Below are 15,262 nucleotides of genomic sequence, written 5' to 3'. Positions count from 1 at the left end.
CCTCCCTAATGGAGCACAGCGAAGTGTGGAGGTAGTTGTGAATTGTCAATGAGTCATTTGCGCTCCCTGGATTTGGGGTCACTTTTATGCCAGCCCAGTTCTCTGTATAAATTAGAGCAGCCTAGGGCTTTAGCTAAACTATGTCAGCTGGTAATAGTCCTTAAGAAGCTGTCCACCAGCTGTGAAGAGTCAGAGCACTATTGTGTCCTATTCTGACTGTAACCCCACCCATTCATTGCATACTCCCACACTGCATATATGTGTGCGTCTGCATGATGTTGCAAAAGGGCTGATGAAGGCAAGAGAATCTGGCCCAAGTGGCCTGAAGGGCTTTGTTTTATGTGTCACCTGAAAGATGGCACTTCCAACATAGCACCATGTAACACCAATGGACATTGGTTTCAGTACTGACTCAGAAGGAAGAGTGCCTCTTATTGATTCACCAGCACTGCATCCCAAAGCAGCTATCATCTTACTTAGTTCACAAGATCAAGATCACAATACTAAATTAAGTGGCTGCATGGTACATATAATGTACTGAATATTAGTACCTCTTTGGCTGATACAGTATGATACTATAACAGTAGTATAGGTTTCTGTGGCTCTAATATGCAAACATCTCTAAGAAAGTGTGTGGAATTAACTTTATGCACTTATAAGAAGTCATCTATTATTTTTGTAAATGAATCTAAATTCTCATGTAAAATGCCAGATAGGCAATACTGGAAATTGAAGTCCTCAACCCACAGATGAGATCTTGCACATGATGCATTGTATGGACAGGGCCAATGCAGGCTTCCTCACATTCACTCACAAACCTGCCTGGGTATGTCTTGGCAAGTCCATAGTTGGCTTGGGTCAACTGACTCGGGCTCATGGGGCTCAGTCTGCAGGGCTAAAAATTGCAGAGTTGACTTTCAGGTTTGGGCTGGAGCCCATGTTCTGAAACCCCACAAGGAGGATGTGTCTCAGAGCCCAGGCTCCAGCCTGAGTCTGTACCTTTGTACACTACAATTTTTAGTCCCACAGCCCGAGCCCCGCAAGCCTGAATCAATTGACACCGACTCTTGAGATTCAGTGCTGCGTGTTTTTTATTGCGGCGTAGGCGTACCCATTGACATCCAGGTTTTTGATTATGCCCATGATTAATATGACATGGAACTTTGTCCACTGGTACCTGCACGAATTATTTCAACAGGCCACCAGCTTTGCTCACTACATACAATGGACCAGATCCATTTCCCAGTCAAGTCAATGGGAGTTTTTCCATTAATTTCAATAGGTGCTGAAGGGCAAGCTTTGAACAACCTAAAGGTGAAAGGTTTTATATCCCATTATTAATCCCTGTATCCAGCCAACCTCCTAGGAAACTATATGTTATTTTTTGGATAACAAGTTAACAAAGGCCTTAAAAGCTATAGGTAAGGTGAAACATTCCATATAACCTTCAAAACCTAAACACAGCAGGCATCATTTTAACACATCCTGTTTTAGCAATTCTCATATTTTTTTTAACAAAGGGCCCAATGGCTATACTAGCAAATATACTTATTACCTATGTCCAACCGTGTAAACTGGGCTCTTCCCAAAATAGATAAAAACCATGATCCCTGCCCTGAGGAGTTTACAAATGAATATTAGATATGACATAGTGAAGGAGTAACAAGACAGTAGGGTGGGGATGGGGTTGAAGGGTAGGGGTCACATCATAAGGATTACAGGTTATTCGGGGAGTACTAGTCATGGCATGATGGAGTAAGGAAAGCTTTTTATTTTTTTAATTAATTATATCTGAGGAATATTTATTTCTTAGTTGGCTAATTTCTTTCATGGAAGAAGTGAAAATTAAGAAGACATTTGACTGAGGGTGATGGTTTAGCAGCTCATCGCAGGAAGTGCGTTCCCTGCATGGGAGCAGTCTGGAAGAAAGGGCAGAAATATTTTGGAGAGAAACAGATAAACAGGCAAGCAAGGCTGGCATAACAGGCAGAGCAAAAGGCAGTACATAAAGCACAAGAGGAGACAAGGTTGGCTGAGTCAGAGAAGTAAAGCTATGAAGGGCCAAGAAAGTAAGGACAAAAAGCCTGAACTTGAACTACACGTGTGTAGTCCTTGTGCAAATAGTCCCATTGACTCTAACAGGATACTTTCCATGACAAAGTGTTTGCAGAGTCTGGTCCTAATTGAGCCTGCAAAAAAACATTCCTCCATGTAAAACAAGCAATTGTACATTTAACTCCCTGTTTACAGATGCCAATGTGGGTTTTGCCAAGTGCCAGTGGGTGTGAGCAGTTGTGCAGGTGCAACTATTAGGGCTTTCTGTGAAACTGTGGTGCTTTAGAACTGTTTCTCTCCATCCCCCACAGCTAAGAAGTTCCTTTGACTTATCAATCTGTGTACAGCTTTAGGGCCTAGGCCTAAAAATAGTACTGAACATAGTATTTACAGCTGTAAGTAGGGAGATTCTCTCTCTCTCTCTCTCTCTCTCTCTCACACACACACACACACACACACACACACACACACACACACACACACACACCAATGGTTGTGGTCAGAACTCTTAGATCCAGTTCTCCAAGAAACCTTAACTTACATGCAGGAGGGTTGATTCTGCTCTCACTTACACTGGTGTACATCCACTGAAGCCAATGGAGTTACACAGCTGTAAGTGTAAGAAGAATCAGATACAGCAATAAATGGCACTTTTTCCAAACATGGTCTTTCTTCTCACTATTAATCCTAGCAATGGCTTATATCAAGGGGTGAGGGTGGGGTTATTGGTTTCCAGAAGCGCATGTTAAAGTATGGTTAACTAGCTGGAGTAGGCGCCCACCCACTACTTAATTTATGTTTCATTTTCCTGTTTAACCCCTCTAGCCACAAATTCTAGTAACTGTGCAAGTGGTATTCTGCAAGTGGGAAATTAAATGTCCTCCTCTGAAGCTATAAGTCAATACAAGAACTACTGGTAATATAAAAACTACCAGGTGGTATAAACGTGCCAAACATGTTGTGTTGCATGCTCTTTACCGCCTAGTCAGAAGGTTAAGTCAAAACTGTTTCCATTCTGAGCTATATTTTGTATCTCAACTGTAATATTCTCTTATTTCTATGTATGCAGAACTCCCACTGATGTGGGACATACAGACTTGTAGGCAAGGAGGAATATTAGAGTTCTGAATTTTGCTGAGTATTATCTCTGGATTCAGCCAAGAAGTAAGGGTCCTATGGTCATGTCCACATATTGGACTTCCTGTGCACACTCAGAGTAAATTTTTATAGAAGAACAAATTTGCAGTAAGCAGACCAAACTATGCAAACAAATGGTTTCTGCATTCTATTTCACACGGTGTCTGAAATCCAGGAAAGAAGGATGGTACTGATAATGGTATTCATTCTCACATTCACTCCCTTCACAGTTAAACTCAGAAAATTACCTTCAGTTTTCCTGACAAAATTGAAGTAGAGTATCAATACTTTGTTTAGCTTTGCCAGCTTTGATCAATGGAGTGAGCTATGGAAGTCCTGTCTAAGAAATTATTTATGCCGTTATCTGAGGGGAAATTACTTTAAACTGTATCTTGAAAAAGGTCTGTAGGAAGAAGAGTGGTAATGAAATAAAAAATAAATACAACTATGGATATTTGTTTTAAAAATTAATATTAACTCAAACTTGCTCAAACTGTAAATTGAAAGGGAGGCTGATTAAGTCACAAATGCTCAACACTTAACTAGTTCGAACAATGATCAGATTTTGGTTTTAACTGCCTTGTGGTGTCAAAAACTCTTAGCTACTCCAGTGAAAAAGGGCTGCAAAATTATAAAAATCACTGCTCCTCCTCTGGGCAAGACACCCCCAACAAAACCAGGGTATCGGTCTGGTTGATAATAGTGGATTTATAAGGATTAAATAAGAGTCCAGAACCCAATTTCAAACCAAAGTAGCCAGGCTAAGTTCTGGGCGGATGCTCAGAAACTTCCCTTTCTACCTCCCATTTCATTGCCACTGCAGAGCAGGTAAGGCATTGTTCCACATTGGCAGTTGAGCAGATGAAGTAACCTGTGTGGATGCTGACATGCAATAGGGAGGGAGGATGGAGAGGGTAACGCAACAGCAGATCCTATGCTCATGTAATAAACACCAATTTTGCTTCCACTTGCCTCTATACACTAGAGCTTGCACAGAAATAAGCTTCCACATCCAGCCCCTACTCTCCCTACTTTTGTGCACTGAAAATGTACCAATTCTGCTGCCAAGATTCCCATCACAGATTCAGAAGAGGGCACAAGATAGTCTCACTATTGCTCTGAAATATTGTCCACATAGAAATGTGAAGTGGCTTGCCTAAGGTAACACAGGAAATTAGAGGCAGAGCTGGAGCAGAAGGAACCCAGCAGTCCTGTCTATAGCACTGACATTTACAAAAATCTTTCTCTTTTTACAATAAATTTATGGATTAAAATAGTCTCCACTGTACATGACTGAAAAAAAAAGTTATTTTCACTAAAAATATAAAATAGATTAAAAAGTTTCCCAAGAAAGAGATCAATCCTATCTTTTAAACTTTGGACACAACAATATCAGTAACCCTATGGTGGTTTGTATCTATTTAATTGTTTGTGTTCATTTTTTTATGCTCCATTAACAAACAACATGTCAGTTCACATGCAAAATTCTGGAGGTGCATTGTGCTTAATTAGCAAGCAACACAAAAAGGAAACCAACATGATAAGACAACAGGCCAAGCTCAGAGCCAAGTCAATGAGCCTGCAGACAGTTACTCGCCATTTTAAATGTTTGATTCTGAGCTATCAGTTACACATTTGGATGACCTGGCCAACACAGATTGTGCAAGCACATGTAATAAAAGTCCCAAACTCAATGGGAACGGCTGTTGATCATGGCAGATTTCTTGAATCCAATAGCATCCTAATGACAAAGTATTCCTAAAAGGCACTAGAAAGATCAATTCAATGTACTAAGGTCATTTTAATATAAATATTGCTATTTATATATTATTTTCCATTATCTGTATGTTTTAAACTTGAATAATTAAATAAGACATGATTTACATGCTAAGAGCCTATGACCCACTATTCTGTGATCACAGGAGTTGCACTGCAGCCCCAAATCTCATTATGCTGCCTTTTAAAGACAACAGCATCTACCACATATAGCTCTCCCCAGTGGCATCACCCACAGTCAGATCTGGAGAAGTTCCTCTAATCTTGGTGATATTTTTAAGTCATGATGACTCTAGGCTGTGGATTCTGAAGCCTCAAGAGAACTGGGGGAAATCCTGCCTCTTTATTTTGCATATATCTGGATTCTCCACCGAGTTGCTAATCCCCATTAAACCAATTTGAAGCAGGACTCCTGAAAATTTGTTTTATATTTTCCAGAATGAAATTTGGTTTGATACAATGTGGTACATCAAATGTAATTGTCTGGTACCTTTATATTACTCTTGTCGATGTGTTTGTCTCTACAACTAGAAAAAGATAACTTCAGGCCCCTCTGAAGTATAAAATATCTCATTTACTCTGAAGATTATGTTAGTTAGAGATGAAAAGGATCCATTACATTATTGAGTCCATCAAAACATGTATTACACGCTAGGTTACTTTTATTTCAGATTAAGGAAAACAACAGACAAAAGAAAGAACAATTATTAAATTAGAGAGCGAGAAAGAGAAAGAGAGAGAGCGCGCGCACAGACTGTCTCTCCGCAACATTCTGTGTATGACCTGAAACCCAGGTGCCCTGCAGAAGTTAGAATCCTCTACATTTAAAGGTGTGGTACCCAGTAAACAGAATGGCAACATCTCCTTTCAGTTAATGGCACATAACTGCATACATCACAAGAATCAATGAGATTATATTTCATGAAAATAAGACACAAAAGATTGACATTAACAAGAGCTAGGAGCGTGAGAGATTAGAATATACCCCAAAGACTGCAGCACATGATAGAATAAAGTTTTTAAAACTAAAAGGATGGAGCTCTGCTGAAACTGAAGCATTTAAACACTTTTGTGATATAAATTTGTATAACCTCACTGAAGTGCTGGATGCTGTGGAATCATTGTAAATATATATCCAAAATGAAACAGCACCAACGACCACCAATAATAATTAACTCTACCTCTTAATTACCTCCCAAGGCTTCCTACCCAGTCATGCTTGATCTTTTGTGTAAGGCCACCTTTACTTGTTGACCAATTTTTGGTGATCTGTATGATCACTTGTTTCACTGGTGGTTGCATTGCATACATATTCTAAACTAGTGGCTCTCAACCTTTTCCATACTGTGGCCCCATATTACAATAGAAGAAAAGTTTCAGGAGCCCTCTCCTACCATCCTGGACCTATTTGCTGTGTGTGTATGGGGGGAGGTGTCAACACCCAAAGGTTGAAAACCAATGTCTTAAAGCATTCATTGTCTCACAAGCTGAAAAAAAAGCCAGCATTCTTATTTACCTTGAACTGGCAGGCAGATAGATATGACAAAGTACAATAATTTTTCCATATCTAGGTTGTATGAGAAAGGCTCAAACCATATGCAAACAGGTTTGCAACCACATTGCAGCACATGAGTTCAGTGAACTTGACTGTAATTGATTTTAATTTTTTTGCAACCATTTAATAGATTTTTAAATATCTGTTGTGTTTCATGCAACACTCTGCTCTCAGGACAATGGATATTATACCCCCGTGTTACCAAGCCAGCTCAACAATGGGAGCAATAACTCAAGGAAGAATATGCAATGGTACCATAGATAAGGACACTTTTCCTGGGGACCAGGGTAGGAAGTAGGAACTCTGTTAGCAGAGGCTACCCAAGACATGGGCTGAATCAATTGTCTTTATACCTAGAACCACATTTCTCACAATACCATGCTTTTAAAGAAACCCTCACTTTCCAAAAATAAACAAATAAATAAAAACACCACAACAGAATAATTAATTTCCTGCATTTGGTACCTTGGTGCCCATAGAAAAGAGCCTTCAAGCAGTGGCACCATTTTCAGCAAATTCTTTCCCGTGCATCATTCTAGTGCCTAAAGTGATTCCACTGGAGGAAATCCACTCATCCAGCCCCACTGTCTAAAGCTATATGCAGTAATACTGGTTTCAGACCGACAACACATTTCTGCCAGTGCAACTAAGTCCTGATCTGCAACATCCTCATGTGTTATTCTAAACTCCAGTCTAAACCGTCAGTCATGTAGTGATTTTGTGATATGATCACAAGGATAAACTCATGTTAGCTGACAATTTAAACATGAAGGAAACCCAGGTCTCTAAACATTAAAGATCAGTGCAGTAACCCAGATCAGAAACTTGAATCTCCTCCCATAAAAGCCCTCTGAAGATAGAGTGATGGGGTTCTCATCATCTGATATCTAGCCTTCCTATGCCAGAAAAAAGTGCACTAGAATTTCTAAGTGAACAATTAATAACTCGTTTTTGAGAATCAGGTAATAAAAATGCGGGGAAGAGTGTTGGCAACTTGGGAGCAATATGAGGAAATGGGATGGGATGGTGATCTCAGTTCTCCACAAAGGATAAATTGAATGTAAGAGGAAATGTGTGAAGTCAAGAAGGAAAGAAAATAATGGACAGAAAAGAGGCAATAAAAACAAAATGGGAGATAAAACAGAAAACAAAAGTGGGCAATGGAGAGAAAATGAGAGTTAAAAGAAAAAATGAAATAAACAAAGGAGAGAACAGGATAAATTTAACACACACAACTTTAAGATCAGTAAAATTGTATTTATTTGTTCCTGTGTTCTATTCAGCTATGGCAGAATGTTATTTCCATGTGTCCAGTATTTGACCAAATATGAAATGAGACACTGGTTGTGCTTTTGGGAGGGAGAATTTCAAAAGTGCCTAAGCAGCACAATTCCCACTGAACACTATTGGGTGTGAAAGTCAATGTGACTTGTGCTCCTAAATCCCTGAGGTGCTTTTGAAATCCCTCCTGCACTAATGCATATCTGTAAAAGTGTATGCACTCTAATTTATGTTATCCCCAGATATGGGGGTAAATAGTATGTTAGTATGGTATTATCCAGAAATCAAATCAAACTGATTCCAATTTTAAAATTTTTTGTGGGGAGGTTGCATCATAATTCCCTGCTATTGATGCTATTGTGAATAAGAACTAAGAGCTACTATAAATGTATTTTACAAATGGTTGTTAAATTATCAATCCATTTAAGCAATAATTACATAATATGAATGTTTGATTGCTAACTAATTTTGATGACTTACCTTTTAAAATGAATAAATATTTGAAGAAAACAGAAGAGAAAGGAAGCACTGATCAATTCCTCTCTTGCAATTTTACTCAACAACATGTGATCAAATAAACCCGATGTTGATCAAGCAAGCTATACATGAAAAACAAGTTCTCTTTGCTCAAAGCAACAAAAGGAAAAATAAACCTACCTTCTGTGATTCCTATGTCAATAGTTCCTTTTACTTGACTAAAGCACCACAGCACATCCTGCATGAGGTTTCCAAATCCTGCCAGTGAAACACAGGCAGAAAGAAGATAAGATGTAACCACACATGTCCATATATGGCCTTTCTTTAAATGAACAAACATTCACTAATATCTACAACCACTGCATGAGGATAAATATATGTGTTCACCTGGTATCATTCTTCCATGCAAAATGATAACCTAATGCCGGGAAACTAAAAACATTATGCCTGTGTTTGTGAATTGCCTCTCTGTCTGTTCTCTCTGTACCATCTTAGGGCTATTTCGAAAACGGTGCAATTGGAGCCAGTCCCCTCTACATCATTGGCAGCATCATAGAGGAGTCAGGAGGCCCTGCAGTCATGCTCTTTGTCACAGCCTCTCTTCGTCAGAATACTAATGTTCCCAGTCATTTCCATCTTTGTGAAAGAGAGACTGAAAAAGAGAGAGAGAGAGCAACAAAACAACACCATTTTTTCTAATTTGTGGCCTACGTAGTTGTCAATTGCTTGGCAATTATCTTTGCAGAATGAAACCATTTTAGTTTAAGATCATTACAAGATTGTTAGATTAATGTTTGCCTGGAAGCTTCTAGTACTTTATAGTTGTTATAAAAGGGTACAGCAGGCATTCATATTGTAAGCATCTCCATGTAAACAGTAGCAATCTACACTGATCCCAGCATGAAATATGTTTCATCTGCTGCTGCTGCTCATCTCCTTGAGGGCACAGCAAAAAGTTCCCCTTTGCAATATATCATTCACTCTGGTACACAAAATCCTTAGCTCCAAAGTCAACTTGCTTTATTTTATGTAATATACCACTTTTTATCTAAGGCTGTCAAAGCATTTTAAAAATATCAAATTAAGGAGACTTCACAACAAGCCTGTGAGGAAGGGAAATATTATTATATCAATTTTACAGATGGGTACACTGTGACACAGAGAGAGGTTAAGTGTTTTGCCCTCAGCAAATCAGAAAAAGCTCAGAACCCAGAGGTCCTGACTCCCAAAGCTCTTTCTTTAACCATGAGAATCACACTCCCTTCCTTCCCTTTTTAGATAAGTATAGAGATATACATATATTAAGATGTAAATATAGGTTAATGATATAGACTAGCTGGCTCTTAGGCTAAAATCCTATGAGGAGCATTGTCTTAGTGAGATTTCTGCCATATCTGAATCAAACCCAGAAAATAACCTTTTTCTGCTTTTGTATCCAAACTAGAAAGAATCAAATTGTAGAATTTAGTTTGGAACTTGTGTTTCAGATCTACCCACAGAGAAATAAGGGGTTCAGATCTGATCTACTAGTTTTCTTTCATTCATCCACATGCTATACATCCATATGCCTATCTGTCTATCTGTCTTTCTGTATCACACTGTGGTTTGTGTTTATTCTATTAACAAATAGACCTAAAGCTTTTAGTATAAACTGTTAATTAAAACTTCCATAAAGCTTTGCAAAGTTAGGCTTAGAAAAATAAAAATATTAGCAAGCAAATTTTATATTGCTTATGAAGTAAAAATATATCTGAAGGTCAGAATCTATTTTTGCACACTTATTTTTGCAGATGCTTAAACATATATACTTGTAATCTGCTCTGACTACTCAAATGGAAAGTTATAAGGTTGTAATCAAAACTACAAAAAAATGGAAAATGTGCAGAGAAGGGCAACTAAAATTATAAGGTGCATGAGACAGATTCCATATGAGGAGAAATTAAAATAACTGGGTCTGTTCAGCTTAGAACAGAGATGACTAAGGTGCGGAGGAATATGAAAGAGGACTATAAAATCATGAATGGTGTGAATAGGGAAGTGTTATTTACCCCTTCACAGGACACAAGAACTAGGAGTCACCCAATGAAATTAATAGGCAGCAGGTTTAAAACAAATATAAGAAAGTACTTTTTCACACAACACACAGGCCAAAAGTATAACTGGGTTCAAAAAAAGAATTAGATGAATTCATGGAGGACAGGTCCATCAATGGGTATTAGCCAAGATGGTCAGGGATGTAATCCCATGCTCTGGGTGTCCCTAAACCTCCAACTGCCAGAAGCTGGGACTGGACCACAGGGTGTGGATCACTCAAAATTGCCCTGTTCTGTTCATTCATTCTGAAGCATCTGGCACTGGCCACTGTTAGAGACAGGTTACTGGGCTAGATGGACAATTGATGTGGTCCATCATGGCCTTTCTTTATGTTTTTAAGTAAATCTCACAAAAGTATAAAATGTTCCAACTGCAAAGGGAAAAATAAGTAATTAATTAAGTGTTACTGTCTCCTTTAGCCAAATTTGTTGTAACCTTTTGTACACTGAAAATCTTAAGTGTATTAAATGTAATGGTCTAAACAAATAACCACAAAGTAGACATTTAATAGTAGTTAAACAATAATAAGTTATGCAGTAGCTGTATTGTAAATATATAATAAACGGGGAAAGAGGGCGCAGAAGGACTATAAAAGACCTCAGCCCACATGTAACATGCTGTCATGTCTTTAGTCAGGGCAACCTGACTTAAATAAACCAAGTTGGACTTGACCACCTAATGTCTCAGTAATCAATTATCTAACAAGAGTCCATTTATTACAATTCTATGCAAAGCGTTAACATTAACATTAATGCAACATTACGACTGAAAAATAAAGCATCCAAATATTAGGAAATGCAGAATGAAGAAGTAAAGTCTGTGTTTAAGTCTCAAGTATGGTTTTTCTTTATATTGTGATCAATTATTTATAAATTAATATAAAATAAACTGGATTTTAAACACTTAAAATGCTTATATACCGTATGTTATAATAGAGTATATACAGTTTTCAGAACTTTCTTGATTTTAAGTATCAATGAGATCTACAGAACAAGCCAAGTTTGAACAAAAATGGTGGAGTAGTTCTAAAATTATGAACATGTAAAGTTAAATGGCAAGATTCTGAGATGATCTCATATTTGAGGTGATCCTAGTTGGAAAGAATCTTAATTTTGATATGACTCATAGCTGGCCAACATTCTGAGCCATGTTAGCTCTGAAATTTTCCCACTTTTTAAAAAGTAGTCTGAAGCCTACAGAGGGTATGTCCTGCATACATTTGAATGTTTCATGGGATGTATCACACAGACAAATGGACAATGTCATGGTTGAGAGGCTCAACATTTATGCCTTCTCTAGAAAATTATTGTGTTTTTTATTTAATATTTTCTACTCATACTGAAGAAATCGACCATTTCCTTCTAAAAGACTCAAAATTCCTGCTCCTTGGCTGGGTGACCAACCAATTCTAAAGGGCTTCTGAAAGTAGCATTTTTGTCTAATCAATCCCCTGCTTGCTCACAAGAATGGACCTAGGAGAGCAGATGGATAGTGTGACACATTATGAATGCACAAAAACCCTGATTTTCATGTTGACAACTTGCCCAGCTTGGGAGCTGGGATTCATCATCATTTGCAGCCCTTGTTTAGGAAACACTGGTGATTTTTTTTCCAGTATCAAGTCAGTTTAAAAAAAAAAAAAAAAAAGTGAGTTTTTAGTTAAAATGTGGACCTGTCAAACTTTATCAACATCCCTGAAAAGTGATGCCATAAGACATTCTAATTGTTATGGTAAAAATTAAAACAGGCTGGACTGGCATGCAGCTCACAGATCTCCTGCCAATCCACTGGTCTGTGATACAATCACAGCTGCTTTTATACACTCCTTAGGAATATATTTCTAATTTATATGATAACAAACAAATGCAAGTAACTAACATGAAAATATTTTGATTATCTTTCTCCTTTTCAGTGGGTTTCCATTAGTAATTCAGGCTCTGACTATTTGTGAGAAAGATCCCATGGTGCTTTTTTGTGGAAGTTAACTGCAATTTCTTGGCCAAATTTTACCTCAGGTAATTACATTTTGACATCCTAAATCCTGTACACCCTCTTCAGTTTCAAAGGGATATCATGCCCAATTCTGCCCTACATTACTTAGGTGCTATGCACATTGGCTTTAGCGAGAGGTATGCATTTATGACTGAGGGCAGAATTTGGTCTGTGTTGTGTCGTGCTCTGGTGTCCTAGTTAAGCTACTACATTTCATCCTGGAGTTGGCTGCATTTCTGTGAGGGAATAGGTCATCCTTGTGGTGTTTGTAAGAGCTTCTTACCCTGGTACAGCATTTTGAATCCTCCAAAATGAATACATTTAATATTACTTGGCCAAACCCTGACTTCTTTAGTCACTCCTTACTCAGCCATTACTCCCAGTGGGCCAAATTAATCCCTAAATGGATTAATTCACAACAGAATTTTTTGCCTTAGTAAATACTGAATAAAAATTAATAACAACTTCAGGATTTGACCCTAATGAAATATCTTAGCAAAAAAGATTATGGTTGTGCATACTGGAAGAGGGGCTGAGATGGAACAGGAAGTAGATGAGGTACTTGCCTAATCACTTCTCTGTTGTAATTACTGGGAGAAGATCATTCAGGCCTGTGAAAATAGTTGTCTCAGCCATATAAGGTGTTATTTATTTGAAGGCATCCTTTTTAGTTTGAACAGGGACTCAGTTTTTCTCTTGACTTATACTGAAAATTCAAGTTGCCTACAAATGTCACAAAAAAGGTCTTTATCTCCTTGAAACATTCCAATATGAAAAGGTTGTAAATGAAATCCTCTTTTTAAACAACTGAAATGTATAATTTTTGCAGGTTGTAGTTTTTAAGAGATAAAGCCCTTCGTCTTAAGTCTAGATTGTTGTAACAAATATTATAGAAAACATCCAACTAACTTTTTAATTTGATGAAATTTGAATGAGAACCAACTTATGGTGACCTTCAGAATGAGCCAAAAGTTGACGACACAGGATGATGAACCACAATGTCAAAAGCCAATATTTTGCTCTTTTAAACAATGATCTATTTTATTAGGAAAAAATTATTGCCAAGGTAACAGTTCCATCACATGGCTCAAATAGACTCAACATGTTTTGCAACCTCAATCCCCAAAATATCTTCAAGATAAATGTATGCAGATCACAACTTCTAAGAGGAAAGCTGTACACATCTTCAGAATTGTAACATTTTCAGTTTTTAATTAAATCTTGTATATTGGGGGATGCACTGGTAGAAAATCTTGGCAATTGGATTAAAAATAGTGACAGACTGCAATACCCCAATTAAAACTGAGTAGTGCCACAAAAATGTTCATGCCACTGTATAAAAACAAAATTTGGATTTGTTTTTGTTTCCTACATGATCTTAGATTTGATTTTTCCTTAACTTTCATCTCCATCTTTTTTCCCTAATTAAATGTTATCTCATTACAGTTGTTCTTCCCTCAATATATATACAGATACAAAAAGTCACATGTCCTATAAGGTAGTAAAGAAGCAACCAGTACTGATTTGTTTCATCATCCTTGATTTCAGTGGTCTCCAGAATCACTATGATGTGAAATTTGCTAGTGCTGAACAGCTGGGAATTGCGATTGTTAACTTTTGGAAATATATTCCCTAGTCTTAGAGAATTTAATTTTCAGATAACTAGTTTGGGCAATTTAAAGAAATAAAGGACCTGAAAAGTAGAAACTAAATAATGGAGCATAATTTTGATGATTGAAACAAATCCATCTCTTATTAGATTTTCAATTTGATAGACATTCTTTTCGATATTGAAACTCTGCATCAGCATAACTGGCAATTATTTTATTTACTGGGTCTAAATCTAATGTCTTTTACAATCTTTATCCTAGTGTAAATCCATGGATTTCAGTGGAGTTATACCTGATTTACTGCAGTGTGAGAACAGAATTTGTTTTATTATTTATTACTCATAATTATGATTGTTTAGTTTTTACAGAATATATAATGCTTTACCCACATGTAAGATAAGGTTCCTGCCTCAAGGAATTTAACTCAGGCTAGTAAGATTCAGAAGGTGACATAATTAAAATGCAGATCAGATGGGAGATGTCACAGTAGATATGTCTACACTGCAGTGGGAGCATGCATCCCAGAGCGGGTAGACAAACCTATGCTAGCTCTATTTGAGTTGCATGCTAAAAATAGCACAGAGCTAGCACAATGCACATAGCAATGTGGCCATGGTAGCACGGGTAGCAGTTTGGGCAAGCCACTCAAGTACAAATCTGACTGACCCTTGGGTATATTCTTGGGTATGTAGCCCAAGCCATTTTAAAGAATGAAACAGAGGCTGCCTTGTGCAAGAAAATTGGGACGCAGTTCCAGACGAAGGAGGCATCAGGGTGAGGTGAAAGCTAGAATAGAATACAATGGGCCAAAACACCCTCTTTACCTGCATGGACAAAGGGGATGAAAATCCAGTGATTCTAGGCATGAAAAACAGAGAAACACTGACACATGGAGTTTTATATATAAAGTAAGCCTCATTATTTCTCTGAAATACTGTCCACATAGAAATGTGAAGTGACTTACAGAAGGGTTTGTGCCACCTTTATAGTACTGATTCCCCAACCCTCTAGCACTGTCCTCACTCAAAACTATGGAGTTTACCTATCTAAGGCCTGGTCTACACTAGGAGTTTATATCGAATTTAGCGCCGTTACATCGAATTAACCCCGCACCCGTCCACACCACGAAGCTATTTAATTCGACATAGAGCTGTCTTAAATTCGACTTCTGTACTCCTCGAAAACGAGAGGAGTAGCGCTAAATTCGAAATGGCAATATCGAATTAGGCTAGGTGTGGATGGAAATCGACGGTAATAGCTCCGGGAGCTATCCCACAGTGCACCA

General features: G+C 37.8%; 1 protein-coding gene across 1 annotated transcript in view; it reads right to left on the bottom strand.

Annotated features, from left to right (window-relative positions):
• The window catches only part of PPP2R2B (protein phosphatase 2 regulatory subunit Bbeta), a 237,168-nt gene extending 228,490 nt beyond the window's left edge, over window positions 1–8,678 (bottom strand). The window contains exons 1-2 of the mRNA XM_065409308.1: window positions 8,669–8,678; window positions 8,462–8,539 (exon numbers count right to left, since the gene is read on the bottom strand). Coding sequence (XP_065265380.1) covers window positions 8,462–8,539; window positions 8,669–8,678 — 88 coding nt within the window. The remainder of the gene's footprint in view (window positions 1–8,461; window positions 8,540–8,668) is intronic.
• Window positions 8,679–15,262: the final 6,584 nt, after the last annotated feature.

The sequence above is a fragment of the Emys orbicularis genome, chromosome 8 (assembly GCF_028017835.1).
Source record: "Emys orbicularis isolate rEmyOrb1 chromosome 8, rEmyOrb1.hap1, whole genome shotgun sequence".
Taxonomy (NCBI): Eukaryota; Metazoa; Chordata; order Testudines; family Emydidae; genus Emys; species Emys orbicularis.
The sequence above is the reverse complement of the archived record's forward strand: the minus strand, read 5'-3'. Positions and strand labels throughout refer to the sequence as shown.